Here is a 15,701-nt window from a genome sequence, read left to right as displayed (position 1 = left end):
AACAGGCAGCTCTTTCAGAAAGCCAGCAATGGTGTACTGCAGCAGCTGGGAACCACTCATGTAGCAGTTTCAGCCTTAGACTCAGTTCTGGAGGCCAGGGTCCAATTCCCCTTTTGGCCATGGAAACCCACTGGGTGACCGTGGGCAAGTTACATTCTCTCAGCCTCAAAAGGGCAAAAGCCAACCCTCTCTGAACAATTCTTGTCAAGCAAACCCCATGGTAAGTTCACCTAAGGGTCACCATACGCTGGAAATGAATGAGCACACACAATGGCAACAGTGAGCCTTTCATCCATACACTAACACTGGGACTTACTCAAAATATAATTAGCTGAACATGCTTTTCTTCAACTCCAATTACCTTCTAAAGTATCTAAATACTATTACCAGTATCAGTGTTAATGGCAATTGCCCTGTGTAGGTGCCTGTTGGGTAACGGCTATTTATTATTTTAGAAGGCATTATACAATACAAATGCAGTACAATAGCATTCCTTCCTTTGCAAAAAAAGCAAAAGTTGCTATGAAAAATGCCTCAGTGTTACACTAAAGTGTGTAAACAAAAATGCAAAGTGCATGGGGAGTTTTATACTGGTTCCAGAGACCATATAATCACCTCCCACTGTGTGCTATCTTACACAAAGCACAGAGGTGTCAGGATTTTACTCAGTAGGACCTCTGTGAAACAAGGCTAGCTGTGGTGTATTTTTCCTGAAACTACCAATTCCTAAGAGGGACTAACAGTTGCCCAAGAGTCATGGGGATGCAACGTGCATGTCTTACAACCGCTGTGCATTTATTTAACAGCAACAGCCCCTGTGTCCTACGGAAAACACCACTCTGTAAGCATATTGGCCAGCAGCTATTCTCACCTCCTCGACTTCAGGACACCAGCCTCTGTGTGGTGCGTGTTTACATTCGATGGACTGTCAAAAATCCCCTTTATATACTCACTTAGGGCTAAGAATTCAATAGTCAAACAACCCCAATTTAGTTTGCTTGTTCGATTTTTTGCACCTCCTCCCACTGTTCCCAATTATCTTCACAGGTACCTGGTTTTTTATTATTTTTACTCCCAATTTAAGACAGGAAGGGGATCGAAGAACCAATTCTCTTCCAGACTTGTTCACTGCAAGCCATGGCCGTGATCTGATCCGGCTTATGTTTCCTCTCTTAAAAAGGGGGAGCCAAGAAGCATTTTTTGTGTGTGTGGGATCCTTTCCAGCACGTTTTGTGTGTGTGTGTGTGTCTTTTGTGTGCCTCCAAGTCCTTCCTGACTTAGGATGAACCTAAGGCCTCTATCACAGGGAGGGAGACCCTAATATCATGGGACCCTAAAACTGCTTTTGACTCTTTTTCTGGCTCTTTGCTGTGGAATTCTGGGAGTTGGAGTTTGTTGTGGGCCCCACAACAAACTCCAACTCCCAGAATTCCACAGCAATGAGCCAGACAACAAGTTAAAGCGATTCCAAACCGAGTTATCTCCCCAGAGTGGACGCAGCCTAAATGTGAAGCGAAAACAACAATGCCGCGGCCGTTCCTCCCCTCCAACGACCGAGGCCCAATCTGAGGCCTAGGCCTCTGGCTTCCTCCGAGCCTTGGCTCCGTTTAGGCTTCGGGGCCAAGAACAAGGAGGAAGAGAAGGAGGAGGAAGAGAAAGGGCCGCCGGCGCCCCCTCCTTCCTTCGGCCGAGTCTTAGGAAGCGTTCGGGCCCTGCGCGGCCTACAGCGTCGGCCGGAGCCTGCGCTCGCGTAGCTCTGTTGGCCCTCCTCCTCCTCCTCCTCCTCCCACTCTCCTCCGCCGCCGCCGCCGCCGCTGCCTCCGTGGTGGTTATACCTGGTAGGGCTGCGAGTCCCCCTTGCGGTCGTGACAGCTGAGGAGGAGAAAAGAGAAGAGAGGGTTGAGACAGGCGTTGCCGAGAGGCCGTTACCGGCCGTTGGGGGAGAGGGAGGGGGGGAGGGAGGGGGCTCTATTTACCCATCGTTGAGTCTTTGCTGTTTCCTCGCATACATTACCATCAATGCCCGGCCTGTGAGAGGGAGACTGAGGGGACCAGGAGGAGGAGGAGGAGGAGGAGGGCGCGGCCGGGGCACGGGAGCCGCCGAAGGGACGGGGAAGGGGAGGAAGAGGAGGAGGAGGAGGCGGGGCGGCTCGGCTCTGAGGGGAAGCGGCGGCGCTCACGGGCCCATCGCCGCCCCGCAAACGACGAACCGCCGCAGGACTCGCACACAGAGCCTAGCACCGACGACGGCGGCGGCGTCCCTCCTTCCTTCCCTCCCTCCCTCCCTCCGCTGCCGCCTCCTCCTCCTCCTCTTCCTCTTCCTCTCCTTCTCCCTCACAGTCGCTGCTCCCAATACTACCACCGCCGTCCAACTACATCCGGGCAACTCAGGCGGCGTTCGCTAGGCTTCGGCTCCTCTCGGCTCTTTCCGTCGAAGCTCCGCCCACTTTTTCTGGAGACGAGAAAAAAAAGGGAAGAGAAGCAAATCACCTCCTTCCTCTTTCCCAGCGCTATCGACGACGACGGCGTCCCGCCTTTTGCCTCCACGACGCTTCGGGGGAGATCGGCGGTTTCCGTCACTCGCCCCTCCCCTTTTGTAGGGGATTCATAAGCCCTTCTTCTGAGGGACCAACCTTCGGAAAACATCGGTAATTTCCGTCACTCGCCGGAAAATAACCTCTCTCCCTTTCTCGAGATTTATAAGCCCTTATTCTGAGGGAACATTCTTCGGGGAACATCGGCGGTTTCCGTCACTCGCCGGAAACCTACCTAACTCCCTTTCTCTGGGGATTTATAGCTTTTCTTCTGGGACCAATCTTCGGGAAATATCGGTGATTTCCGTCACTCGACGGAAACCTCCCTCTGGGGATTTATTTATAAGCCCTTCTTCTGAGGCGCCAATCTTCGGCAAACATCGGCGACTTCCGTCACTTGCCGAGGATACTTCTTCCGAAGCACCATTCTTCGGTAAACATCGGCAATTTCCGTTACTTGACGGAAACCAACCTTTTCCTGTCGCGGAGGATTTCGTATGTTTCGTGCGAGGCTCCAACCTTCGGCAAACATCGGTGGTTTCCGCCTCGCTTTCGGAGAAACATCGGCTCTCTCCGAAACAGACCTCCTCAGCTTCGGTTAGATCCGGAGGCAGAGAATGAGAACCGCGCGAGCACCGTCGGCCATTTCCGTAACGGAAAAAAAAAGGCTCGCCGAATGGAGGGGGCGGTTCCTCTGTTCTGATTGGTCGACGGAGAGGCTTCTCTTCGGATCTCGTTCCGGTTCGAACCCGTTCTGACGCCGACGAAGCCGCAGCTTCCCGAAGCGAGAGACGAATTAAGGAAGAGTGAGGATGGAGGAGTGAAGGTTTCGGTATGGACGGCGGTTTAGAGTTATAGACTGCATCCACACTGGAGAGATAACCCGGTTTGGGACCGCTTTAACTCTTTTTCTTGCTTAAATCTATGGAATTCTGGGAGTTGGAGATTGTTGTGGGCCCAGAGCGGAGCGGAGCTCCGCTCTGGGCCCCACAACAAACTCCAACTCCCAGAATTCCATAGCACAGAACCAGACAAAGAGTTAAAGCGGTCCCAAACCGGGTTATCTCTCCAGTGTGACTGCAGCCCTGGATACAAATCCCAGCATTCCCTAACCTTTAGCCATGGCATTTAAAACCGTGTAAAACTGGATTAATCCTGCATTGCTGTTGCAACCTAGGTTCAGTGCTCACCTAGGGGGAAATACCTCTCAAGACTACAAATCCCAGCATCCCACAGGGGTGGAGAGTGGGTCGGTAAGGAGTGCGCAGGCTTGGGATGGCTATAAGGGCGGAAAGAAGGGCAACGACCATGAGGGCGGCCTCAGTTTTGGCACTGCGCAGGCGCAGGATATGCCCCGCCCCTTTCTTCCAGCTGTGCCTGATTGTGTTTCTGCAGTCTCCCCCGACGGCGTTGAATGGCTGGTCGGGGCCACGCCCCCTCTAGGCCCGCCCCCAGTTCCAACTTCTAAGTGAAGGGTGGCAACAAGGCAGCTATTCTGGGAGTCACTTGGAAGGAGGAGAAGGCTATTCTGGGGCTGTCAAAGAGCCCTTTTTCCCTCCCTCTCTCACCTTGCATTGGGAGAGTAAAGCTGAGACAGTGTGACCAGGGGTCCTCCTTTTCCAGGACATGTCCTACATTTCCACCTTCTGTCCAGGGCAAGCTGACGAAAGTCCCTATTAACTGCCAAGGAGGGAAGGACAAGACACCGCAAAGTGGAGGACCTTCGAGGAACAAAATGGAGGACATTCCAAAAATTAAGACCTGAAAACACTCATATAAATTCCCAAACATCACATGATTGTTATCCAGTGTTATTTTAATTTGTTGTTTTAATTTTTATCTGCTATTTTTTATTGTTTGAATGTTGACATGAATTAATATGTATTATATTATATTTAATTATCTTCGTAGAATGTATGCCACAGGCAGGTTTGTTTTATCTATTTTAACTGACTGCATGTACAGCGCTGTGTAAATTTACAGCGCTATATAAATGAAACTCAATCATAATAATAAGGGATGCTCCAAATGGAGGACGTTTGGGGATTTCCTCCGGGAGAGAAAGCTTGAAATGTAGGACACGTCCTGGAAAAGGAGGGCACCGGGTCACCCTGCTTTTTCCTGTACACGCTGTCCTCCTTCCTTTCATGCACACTTTCCCAGCCCAGATGGTCCTAATAACCACCAAGGAGAACAAGGCACCGCAAAATGGAGGACCTTCAAGAAAAAGTGCGGATAAAATGATAAAACCCTAAAAACACCCATAAAAACGTAAGTCCATGATTTTTAAGTCATGCTCAAAATGGAGGATGTTTTGGAATCCAACTGGGCAGAAAAGAAAAGCTAAGAACACTCAGATGTAAATCCATGCTCCTTAGTCAAGTGCCACATGGAGGACATTTTGGAATTCCTTCTGAACAAGAAGGCTAAATGTAGGCTATGTCCTGGAAAAGGAGGATGTCTGGCCACCTGCCTTTTCCAAGACATGCCCTCCATTTCTTTTTTTTCTTTTTTTTCTTTTTTTTTTTTTTTTAATCTTACAAAAATACAGCCTTTATTTCCTAAACATGTCTGGAACAGAAATTTGCTTTCCAGATGGATATCTTGGAGTACCTACGATGCTGGGATCAGGTGTCTCTTGGTTTCGACATGTTCTTGATTGTAGGATGAGCGTTCACAGCCTTTTCCCACTCTTTGCCATCGAAGGTCTCCACAGTGGCGCTGCTCACGGTGCCCTCGTCCAGGCAGTGCGGAGCAATTCCATAGCCGTCTGGATTAGAGCGGGGCGTGTAAAAGCTCTGGACGCCACAGGTCTTGCAAAAGGTATGCTGGGCACGGCGGGTGTTGAAGGCGTAAGTGGTGAGATTGTCAGCACCCTTCAGCAGCTTGAAATGTGAGGCAGGAACAATGAAATGCTTATTTTGCTTCTTGACACAAATGCTGCAGTTGCAGTCAAAGATATGGAGGGTATCCGAAGCCCAAACCTCGAAGCGGACGGCTCCGCAGTGGCAGCCACCTGTGTGTTTCACCAGCCCTCGGTATTCAAAAGTGTCCAGCAAGAGTTTGGCCGCCTCCTCGCAGCTGACCCCTTGGCGCTTCTGGAACTGGATCCAACGCTCCCTCTGGGACCCCAGTGCCAGGGGGCACCACTCTTCCCCACCTCCAGCACCATTGCCTTTCGGGGCTGCTCCAGCCCCACTTTCCACCGCCTTCCTTTTGGAAGGAGGAGGCAGTGGAGACAGCTGCTGCTGCTGCTGCTGCTTCTTTGCAGCCCCTTTGGAGGGCTGGCTTGCTGGGGTCGCCCAAGGCTTCCTCCCACCCGAAGCAGGGCCTTTCTGCCTGGAAGGACCTGGTGGTGCTGGTGGTGCTGGTGTTGTGGGAGATGTCCTCCTCCTAGTCTTCGCCATGCTCTTGCTAGCCACACTTGCTTCCCCCCCTTTCTCTCCCTCTCTTCTCCACATGCCCTCCATTTCAACCTTCTCTCCAGGAAGAATCCCAAAAGGTCCTCCATTTTGTGCATGATTAAGAAGCATGGATTTGTATTTCTATGAATATTTTTAGTATTTAGACAAAAGCATTGCCCCCTCCCCAAAAAATAAGAATTATGCCTCTCTGTGGAATTTCCCTTCAGTCCCAGAACTAAATGCATTGCTAAAACTTCAGATGAGCATTCAGAAATAGAGCTCAGGCCCCCAAAGAGGAGGAGCCAGCAAAGGGACCAAGGGAATGCAAACAGCAAGCGTCAGAGTTCTACGCATGAAGGGTTTTCAATGGGTGCCTCCGCATTGCAGAAATAATCAAGTTTGACACCACTTTGACTGCCATGGCCCAGTGCTATGGACTTTTAGAACTTGTAGTTTTGTGAGATGTTTAGCCTTCTCTGTTTGTTCTGGTTCCACAACAAACTACAAAACCCAGGATATTATAGGATGGAGTGATGGCAGTGAAAACAGTGTCAAACTGCATTAATTCTGTAGTGTGGTAGCAGCCTCAGACTGCATTCATATTGGCTATGTGATTCACACTTGAGAGTCTGACCAGATTTGTTTTCCAGCGTCAGATGAGATAGGTGTATTTCCAGCTGCAAGTTAGCATATAAATGCAGAGATTGATGGCTCTATCACAGAACAGATTCAATGAACAGAAACAAAGAGTCCATCCTTTACCTGTTTAGTGCACCTGTTTCACCCACATTCACATACATACATTTATTTGCTCTTAAACAAAATTCTTCATTTGCACACACATACCAACAGCTCCGATACATGTGTACACACACTTTTGCATTCCTTATAGATGTGCATACGTGAATAATAATAATAATAATAATCCTTTCTGTGCAACACAATTGGGTCAACTTACAAGTTAAAACAGTACAAACTCATATCCCAATTTCTCACCCCTACCCCCAAAACAACACATAAACAGTACAGAATTAAAACATACTTTAAAATAAGCATTAAAAGCAGGCAGTGGTTATAGCAGAGCTCCTTTTTTACCTGAGTCACTGTCCCCGAGCATCACCCTCTGGAATCTGCCCAAGAGGAAGAAACGGAACCTTTGCAGTGCATTGCCTCCAGTTCCTCACTTTCTCAGGCGTTCCAAGAGGATGTCATGGCCTATTGTGTCAAAGGCTGCTGAGAGGTCCAGTAACACCAACCAGGTCACACTGCCCCTGTCAATGCCCAGCCGAAGGTCATCAGCTAAGGCAATCATGGCAGTCTCAACTCCATATCCTGTCCTAAAGCCAGTTTGAAAGGGATCTAGATAAATGGTTTCCTCCAAGACAACCTGGAGCTGAAGAGCAACTGCCCTCTCAATCACTTTGCTCAAAAAGGTAGATAGGAAACTGGCCTATAGCTGTTCATTTCCAGGGGGTCAAGGGAAGGTCTTTTCAGGAGTGGCCTGACCGCTGCTTCCTTCAAACAGGATGGAACATGTCCTTCCCTAAGGGATGCATTGACGATATCTCTAGAATATCCTCAAGTCATCGCCTCCTGCCCCCGCCCCCCCGGACGGCCAGCCACGAAGGGCAAGGATCAAGAAGGCAAGTTGTTTTCAGTGGATTTCAAAAATAGGTACTTTCATCGCTGCAACTGCATATGTACACATTCTTTTGTCCACTCATGCATATCCTTTGCATCCTTTCCCAAAGCCATATAGTTATAGTGTCTTTATTGAGCCATTTGGTCAGCTCCCTTGGTCGCGCAAAGGTGTTGCAAGAAAGCAGGCAAGAAAAATAAGAATGGAAAGTGAATGACTTGAAGGCACATGGTTTGCATGTTATATTGAAATGTAATGGGAAGAAGACTTGGCAGATTCTCACATGGAGTGACAAAATGAAGGCATTGCCCCACCAAATAGGATTTATGCCCTCCTCCACCATGAAATTTCCTTTCAGTTCCCAAATTTCTTGCATTGCAGTACAGTTATCCATTGATCCACCTTCCTCAGAATCAAGCATCCACAGCTTGAAAATATTCCAAAAAGATATATATTCCAAAAAGGAGATCTTGGTTTTGCCATTTTATATAAAGGACACCATTTTAATATGCCATTGTATTCCATAGGAACTCAGTACCCATGGATTTGGGTATCCACAGGGGGTCAGATACCAAGAGCCCACTGTAATATAAAACTAATGGCATTTAAATAAAAGTTTATGCACCCAAAGAAAAGGGACAGACAAAGTTACCAAGGGAATGCAAACACAACAAATATAACAGCTCTAGATATGAGCAATGTTCACTGTCTCTTTTCTGTAATGCTAAACATTTGGGGACAGAAGAAAAAATTCATTTGAGGAGCAATTCCCTCCCCTCCTGTAACAGCCCATAGATTTTCTGGGAACAGGCGAAGCAAGAAAAGACAGCAACATTATTTTTGGCGCACATTCCTAGCATTTGCTGTAGGTTTAGTGGGTTGGGTGATGTGGGGCAAAAGGAGGTGTGACCAACTGTTTTATACAGACAGATGCATACCAGGTTTTTGCTCTGAACGCTGCCTAGGGACAGCAATGCAAGGCATGCTACTGAAATGTTTGGGGACTAGATTCCCCCTCTTTTGTGAGGTCATGGGGCCCACCCCTGCTTAAAATATCAGCAGCTAAAGCCTTGTCATTAAGAGACCACAATCTTTCTCACGTTGAACTAAACAAAATTCAAGCAGTGATAAAATCCGATTCTTGGATGTGTCTCAGACTACAGAATGAACCACATGTTTCTGGGACTATTTTAATAGGAAATTCAGTCCTAGAGGCAGAAATAACATGCAGAGAATAGAGATGCACCATTTAAAAAAGAACACAACCCCAACATGTTTCAGCAAATGTTTTATTCAAATCTAATGATATGCACATGTGAAATGAAACAACCAGGTCACGTGAGCTTTGCATAAGTAAAACAATAAAATTTAAATCTCTTAGCGAGCACTTGGAGGCTTCTTCCAAAATGTACCCAGGGATGAAATTTTCTTTCTTAAGATTTCCATTTGGATAGCCCGACAAACATCTATGACTTTTTTTCGCATGGTGAAGGTAGCTGATGCTTTGCTAACTGAGGCATGCCTGCAGTTCTCTTAACTGCATTGCAATCCTCACTTATTGAGCTGTGTTTCCGGCTGCTGCCACACTACAGAATTAATGAAATTTTGGTGCAGTAGTTTGCATGTTGGACGAAGACTCTGGAAACCAGGGTTCAAATCCTGGCTCAGCCATGAAACCCACTGGGTGACCTTGGGCAAGTCATAGTCTCTCGGTCTCAGAAGGTGGCAGTGGCAAACCCCCCCTCCCCAAAGAAACTTGCCAAGAAAACCACATAATAGGTTTGCCTTTGGGTCACTATAAGTTGGAAATGACTTGAAGGCACACAACAACATCAATAACACTGCTTTAATTGCCATGGCTCCATTCTATGGAATATTGGGATTTGTAATTTGTTGTGACACCAAAGTTCTCTGACAGAGAAGGGTAAATAGTTCATACAACTACAAATCCCAAAATTCTATGGCAGTTAAAGCGGTGCAAACTGTTTTAATTCTGCAGTATAGATGTAGCCACCATTGTGCCTCTTCTGGCGTAACATGGCATTGCTAAAGGATGGTTCTTTTCTTCTTTAAATTATAAACAGGACTTTTGAGTGGTGAGGATCACATCTAGTCAAAGAAAAGACATTTCCTCTTCCTTGGAAGGAAGGAGCCAAGAAGATGACCCACCAAGGGGCTGTTCTGCAAAGCTATAATAACGAGCTTGTGAAATTTGTAGAGGAGATGTACTTGCAAAGAGAAGAACTAAACAAGCAAATCCAGGAAGAGGAAGAGGAGAAGAAGAAAGTCCAGGAGGAACTTGAGATGCTGACAAAACAATTGGCCTGTGTTTGTGAACGCTTAGCGTGGAAAATCACTGCCCAGAAGGAACTTGATAAAATTCTTGCTGAAACAGAACTAGCGTATGAGAAGATCTTGGAAAGTTCTCGGACGCTGTTGAACGTTTTGAAAACCGAAATGGGGGATTTGGACAAAATGACAGAGCCAAAAAGTACTGTAGTGAGGGATGTTCACCTGTTGGGAGTCCAGTCAACTTAGTGTTAAGTTTGGTAAAACGTTATACACATGCCATGCTTTGCTCTTTTGTAGCATGTTCCCTCAGGTGTCAAGGTACAATTTTTAAAATCAAAGAAGCAACAAATAAGTAGAAATAAAGTTCTTAAAAATTAAGTATTTAACTTAAACAGATTTTGAACAGAAAGCATTTGCAGCGGGGTCCAATTATTTGAGGTGCCAACAGTTCAAAAAATTGAGGACTAAAGGCTCTTAAGTTTAGCATTATAGTTCTGAAAGCCATTATTATTATTATTATTATTATTATTATTTCTTTCCCACTTCTCCTTAAGGATCTATGCAGGGTACAACATGTTAGAATAAAATCTATGAAAAGCAGAGTAGATTTTAAGTATTTCTTTCACCAGAATGGATGAATTTCAAACATGGCAATAGAGGTACCATATTGAAAGAGAGCAAAATATTGATGATTTTGCTCACTATTCAAATGAAACAAACATTTAACAAAGAGTACCTATAATATTTAAAAGTTTGTTTCATATCCATTTCCATGCAAAATAGACCAAAAACAACAATTTCCTAAAAGAAGCCAAAGTTTAAACTTGTACAAATGTTTGCCATGTTCTTATTGTTGAGTGTCTTCAAGTTGTTTCCAATTAACAGTGATCCTAAGGTGACCCTAACCATAGGGTTTTCTAGGCAAGCTTTTTTCAGAAATCTTTGCTTTCCTCTGACTCTGAGACAGTGTGACTTGCCCAACGTCACCCAGTGGGTTTCCACATCCAAGTGGAGATTCACACCTGGTCTCCCAGAGTCATAGCTTGTGTCAGCACTGCAGAAAGAATCCAGTTTGATACCACTTTAACTGCCATGGCACAATTCTGTGGAATTTTGGAAATTGTTTGTTGTGACACCAGAGCTCTCTGACACAGAAGACTAAATTTCTTACAAAACTACAATTCCCAGAATTCCATAGCTTTGAGCCATGGCAGCCAAAGTGGTGTTAAACTGGATTATTTCTGCAATGCAGATACAGCCTCAAACAATCAAGGCTTCTACTGATTAACTTGTGCTGAGAGGCACAACTTCTTCAGATTGGTAGGCATGTTTGCATTTTCATCTCTAAAAAGTTGAATATTAGGAGAACCCTGCCTGCAAAAGTATAAATATTAAAATCTCTCCCCACTTCACATGCCTACGCCCCTTACACTGAAGCTATAAAGAGGACAGTCTCTGGCAAACACTGAGTAATAATCTGCTGTAGAGTCCAACTCCAGTTCCTGCATCCAAATCAGCATGTTGAGATGAAATCTCCTTTGAAGAATGTCACAGATGTTTGGATCTGGTTTCCCAAAAGATAATATCAGACAATTGTGCAGTGAGGGGTTTCCTTTGCAGTACTACATTTTTGGTCCACTCACTCGAGAGACACAAATAAGGGGTACTTGGATTTGAAGAGTGTCAGCCCTCTGGTTGTAAAAATGCGGGGCGGCAATTAAAAGTTCACATGCTGTGAAATTTTCAGGGCTCCACAGTTCTTATAATGAATTAAATGAGGACCTATTTCTTCCACTGCCTGAGCTACTCTATCATGAAAGTAGACTGGATTTTTCATAGAAGGTGCCCAGAGAGATTTTGCTGTTGGTTATTAGATGGAACACATACTCTTCAACATTTCCAAGAGGAAAACTAGGACCATCCTCCTAATTGTGGTGGGCTCCCCTCAGTGTAGCCACCCCTACCCTGATGGCTCATATTTATTGCCACCATCTCATCTTGCTCCCTCCAAGCCCTGCTTAAGTGCTGTGTTGATCCTCCACCAACTCATTGCCTGGCTGGGGAAGTGGTGCAGGGCTGGGCCAGAGCTAGACTACCACCAGCCCAGGTGGTTCCTCATGAAGGGAACTTCTGTTTGGCAGGGGTGGTGAAGACTTAAGTAGGCCAGGTGGATGATGTAGTAGCAGCGGTGGTAAAAATGAGGAAGAGAGAAACTCAGATCCAGCCTGCATTGCAGAAACTGATTCAGCCCTCTATATCCAGAATCAAGCATCCAGGGCCTGAAAAAAATTTTTTTTAATTATAATTTTAAAAAAACACTTTTATTTTACTATTTTATGAGGAAACACCATTTTATTCTCCATTGTATTTAATGAGGCTTGAACACCCATGGCTTTTGGTATCCCTGGGGTGTCCTGGAACCAAACTCTAGCAGATACCAATGACCCACTGTAATGCAGTTTGACACTGCTTTAACTGCCATGGCTTAATGCTGTGGAATTCTGGGATCTGTAGCTTTGTGAGATATTTATCCACCTCTGTCAAGAGAGCTCCACTCCTCCACACACACCCACTGCCACCACTACTCGTCTCTTCAGGGCACCCCAGCCCCTTAAAAAAGGAGTGACAGTGGTGGTGGGAACATGGTGGCCACCTTGTCGCTGTCTCTTTGGGGCTCTGACAACAAGGTGGGGACCATTCTGGCATTCCTGAGTAGGGAGTTCCAAAGGAGCAGCCACCAAGAAAGCCCTCCTTGGTGACCCCAGCAATCATGCTTGTGATGGTAGTGGGACTGAGAGAAGGGTCTCTCCTAATGATCTCAAAGCCTGGGCCAGCTCATACAGAGAGATATGGGCTGCCAAATAGCCTGGACCTGAGCCATATTCTTTGCCTTTCAAGGCAGTGCTCTTATCGTGATATCTCCCCCACACCTTGAGTATGGGGGAAGAACCCCTAGCCTCTGAGACCTGTCCAACCTTTGGATCACTCCAAAGTCTCAACTAGTCCAGTGTTGTATTTCTACAATGGTCAAACTGTAGTGGCTTGTCTACACAATTAAAAACTGTGATCCCTCCACATGTGATTTGGAGGAATTTAGGCTTTTTGCTGGGGCGGAAAGCGAAAAACTCCTCAAACTGCAGAAAAAGATATCGTGATTTTTACCAATGTATTCACGAGAAGGCGTACTATCAAACGTGACCATCTGTCCGTTTCGTATCAGTATGCATGGCTGTGCATTTTCGGTGGTAAGGGGAATAGATGTGAATTTGCACAGGAAAGTGAAGACAATTAAGCGCCAATGCAAATGTGTGAAAATCAACAGTTCACATAATACATTTATGTGTAGATTAGTCCCAGGACAATGTTTTTTTTTTAAAAAAAAATCACACTTTGATTTTTTAGAGGAGAAATGGTGAAGCTGATGCTCCATTTAATTTGCAGAGAAGTGTGTCTTGTTGCAGGAGAAAAACAACAACCGAGTATGCAACAACTGAACTGAGTAAGTTGTTTTTACGAGAGCCTTGAAAAAAAAAGTTTAAAATTTATTGCATAGATCAAGTCAAACGGTTAGGTAACTGTTGGTTTGATTTTCCATTTCTAAAACTCTGCTTACAACTAAGTGCCAATAGTGCACAATCCAGAAGCCTGTGATGTCAATTTGAAAACATTTGGTAGGGATAAGTTTTGGGATAATATTAAGCCGCCTAAGCCCTCTGGACTTCAATCTGTCAGTTTCACTCATATCATCTTCCAAAACTAATGTGATAATTCCAGTGATTATTTGAAAGAAAGTGCAAAGTTCCAAGTGGCTAAGCCAAATTTGTCCACGCCATAAATACACTCTCAGAATCCGCTGCCTACATAAATAAGCGTGTGGAATAAAGTGTACTTACATCACTCATAAGTATCCTCCTGCTGGTGCTGCTCTCTTAAGAAAGCCTCAGAAGACTGTGTTAATTTATCAAGCTAAGTGAGGTCATGTTAGAGCCACGGCACATGATCATAGCAGCTGTTGAGTATCCCTGGCTGGTTCAACCTTTTCAGAATTCGGTATTCAACAAGGCAGGCCTACACTTCAGGGTCAGGCCGCTTGGGGCTCGCCAGATGTTGGACTGCAACTCCCCTCACCACCAGCTGTGCTATCTAGGGCTGATGAGAGCCATAACCTAGCATCATTCAGGCCAAAATTGCCTACTCCAGCTATATCCGTTAACTTGAAAGTAGGGTGGCTCCATGCCAAAGAGGACAAGGCTCCCATACAGGGTGACCAGATGTTATAACTGCAAAGGAGGCCAAGGCACCACAAAATGTAGGCCATTCGAGAAAAACGTAGGACATCCCAAAATAAATATAAATTCATTTCATATGGTTCATTTACAGCTATGTTACCTATACTGCATTTTATTATGTACTCACCTGTACTTTTCTGATGAACTTACCTTTGTTAAAAATGCCACGTTGGCTTACAATATACAGTCACCCCTCCACATCTTTGGGGGTTAGGGGCCAAGGACCCCTGCAAAAGTGGAAAAAACATGAATATGTTACCCCCCAACATGAATGATAGAATCCTCTCTCACCAAGAGCACCAACCATGACTCTCTTTGCAACCATGAAACACATAGCCTTCCCCACATTTCCAAAGTGCTTCCACTTTCAATCTGATGTTAGCAGCCACAGCTGCAAAGAACCCACCTTCTCCCAGCCAGATAAAAGCAACACTGTATATTTTCCACTTTGACAAACTTTTCATCCTCCTTATTTCTAAAGTCTTTCCACTTTGAATCCGATGTTTGCAGCCATTACCACAAAGGGAAGGTATGGTGTTGTTTTTGTTTGGCCAGGAGGAGGGGAGGAAGGGAGAGAAGTTGGGTCCTCCCAGGGTGGCTGCAAACTTTGGATTCAAATGGAAGGTTTTTGGAAATGAGGAGGATGCAAAGTTTGGCAAAGCTGGAGAATACATGGTATTGGCTTTGGTTGGCTGGGAGGAAAGGTAAGGAGGAGGGGAGGTGAAGAGGTTGACTTTATTAATCAGCAGTTACAAAGTCGTGAATAATCAAAACCGCAAGTATGAAACCTGCAAATGTGGAGGGCTGACTGTACTTACAGAACTCTAATCAAGACAAATGCTTAAAATTGTTCTTTACTAGCAACAAACCCTAGACTGAATCTACGTTTAAATTATTCCTTTCATTGGTCCGTTGTGCCGAAATTAAGGGGAAAAACCCTTTCCACATTTGCACTGTGTCCTCAAGCAGCCCATTGCCTGATATGTTGCTGTTCTTTTTCCCCTCTGGAAAACAAATGCACTCTGAACTCTGGGGGAAAGTCTTATATGCTATTGCAGACAAGATCCATCCTGTTCCCCTATTTGCCATGTTGGCAGGCTGTCAAGTAGATGCATTTCTCAAAGGGGCACAAAAAATATGGTATTACTCAGTGGGCCTCTTTGTTGCCGTTGTTGTGTGCCTTCAGGTTATTTCTGACATGGCGACCCTAAGGCAAAACTATCATGAGGTTTTCTTACAAGATTTGTCCAGAAGAGTCACATGGGCAAGTCACATGCTCTCAGCTTTCTCCTGAGGCTGAGAGCATGTGACTTGCCCATCACTCAGTGGGTTTCATAACCAAGCAGGGAATCGAACCCTGGCCTCCAGAATCATCCATGCTCAAAATGAATGACATTTTGGAATTCCTCCTGGACACAAGGTTGAAATATAGGAAAGGTCCTAGTAAAGAAGACTATCTGGTCACTCTGCTCCTGTGTTGTTAAAAATTGTTTTTTACTTTGGTTAGGAAAGACATTGGAGGGAAAAGATGCAGAGATGGAGA

At 45.6% G+C, this 15,701-nt stretch overlaps 1 protein-coding gene and 2 pseudogenes across 7 annotated transcripts in view; 1 reads left to right on the top strand and 2 right to left on the bottom strand.

Annotated features, from left to right (window-relative positions):
• LOC149309999 (WW domain-containing adapter protein with coiled-coil) overlaps nt 1-2,243 on the bottom strand; it is a 59,093-nt gene extending 56,850 nt beyond the window's left edge. The window contains exons 1-2 of the mRNA XM_089533442.1: nt 1,977-2,243; nt 1,836-1,872 (exon numbers count right to left, since the gene is read on the bottom strand). Of these exons, the coding sequence (XP_089389568.1) occupies nt 1,836-1,872; nt 1,977-2,017 (78 nt within the window). The 5' untranslated portion in view covers nt 2,018-2,243. The remainder of the gene's footprint in view (nt 1-1,835; nt 1,873-1,976) is intronic.
• Nucleotides 2,244-2,489: 246 nt separating this feature from the next.
• LOC149309997 (microtubule nucleation factor SSNA1 pseudogene) lies at nt 2,490-11,635 on the top strand (annotated as a pseudogene). 6 transcript variants are annotated; one of them, XR_016281963.1, is made up of 4 exons: nt 2,690-3,366; nt 4,698-4,805; nt 7,464-7,581; nt 9,662-11,635. The product of XR_016281963.1 is annotated as a microtubule nucleation factor SSNA1 pseudogene, transcript variant X4 (transcript). The 6 variants fall into 6 exon arrangements; XR_016281962.1 differs by lacking the exon at nt 4,698-4,805; XR_016281961.1 differs by lacking the exon at nt 7,464-7,581.
• On the bottom strand, nt 5,081-5,941 carry LOC149309998 (centromere protein V pseudogene; annotated as a pseudogene).
• Nucleotides 11,636-15,701: the final 4,066 nt, after the last annotated feature.

Source organism: Sceloporus occidentalis, unplaced genomic scaffold (genome assembly GCF_023333645.1).
Source record: "Sceloporus occidentalis isolate IW3139 unplaced genomic scaffold, rSceOcc1.0.p SCAF_7, whole genome shotgun sequence".
Taxonomy (NCBI): domain Eukaryota; kingdom Metazoa; phylum Chordata; class Lepidosauria; order Squamata; family Phrynosomatidae; genus Sceloporus; species Sceloporus occidentalis.
Note: the sequence above shows the minus strand (reverse complement) of the source record. Positions and strands in the feature narration are given on the sequence as shown.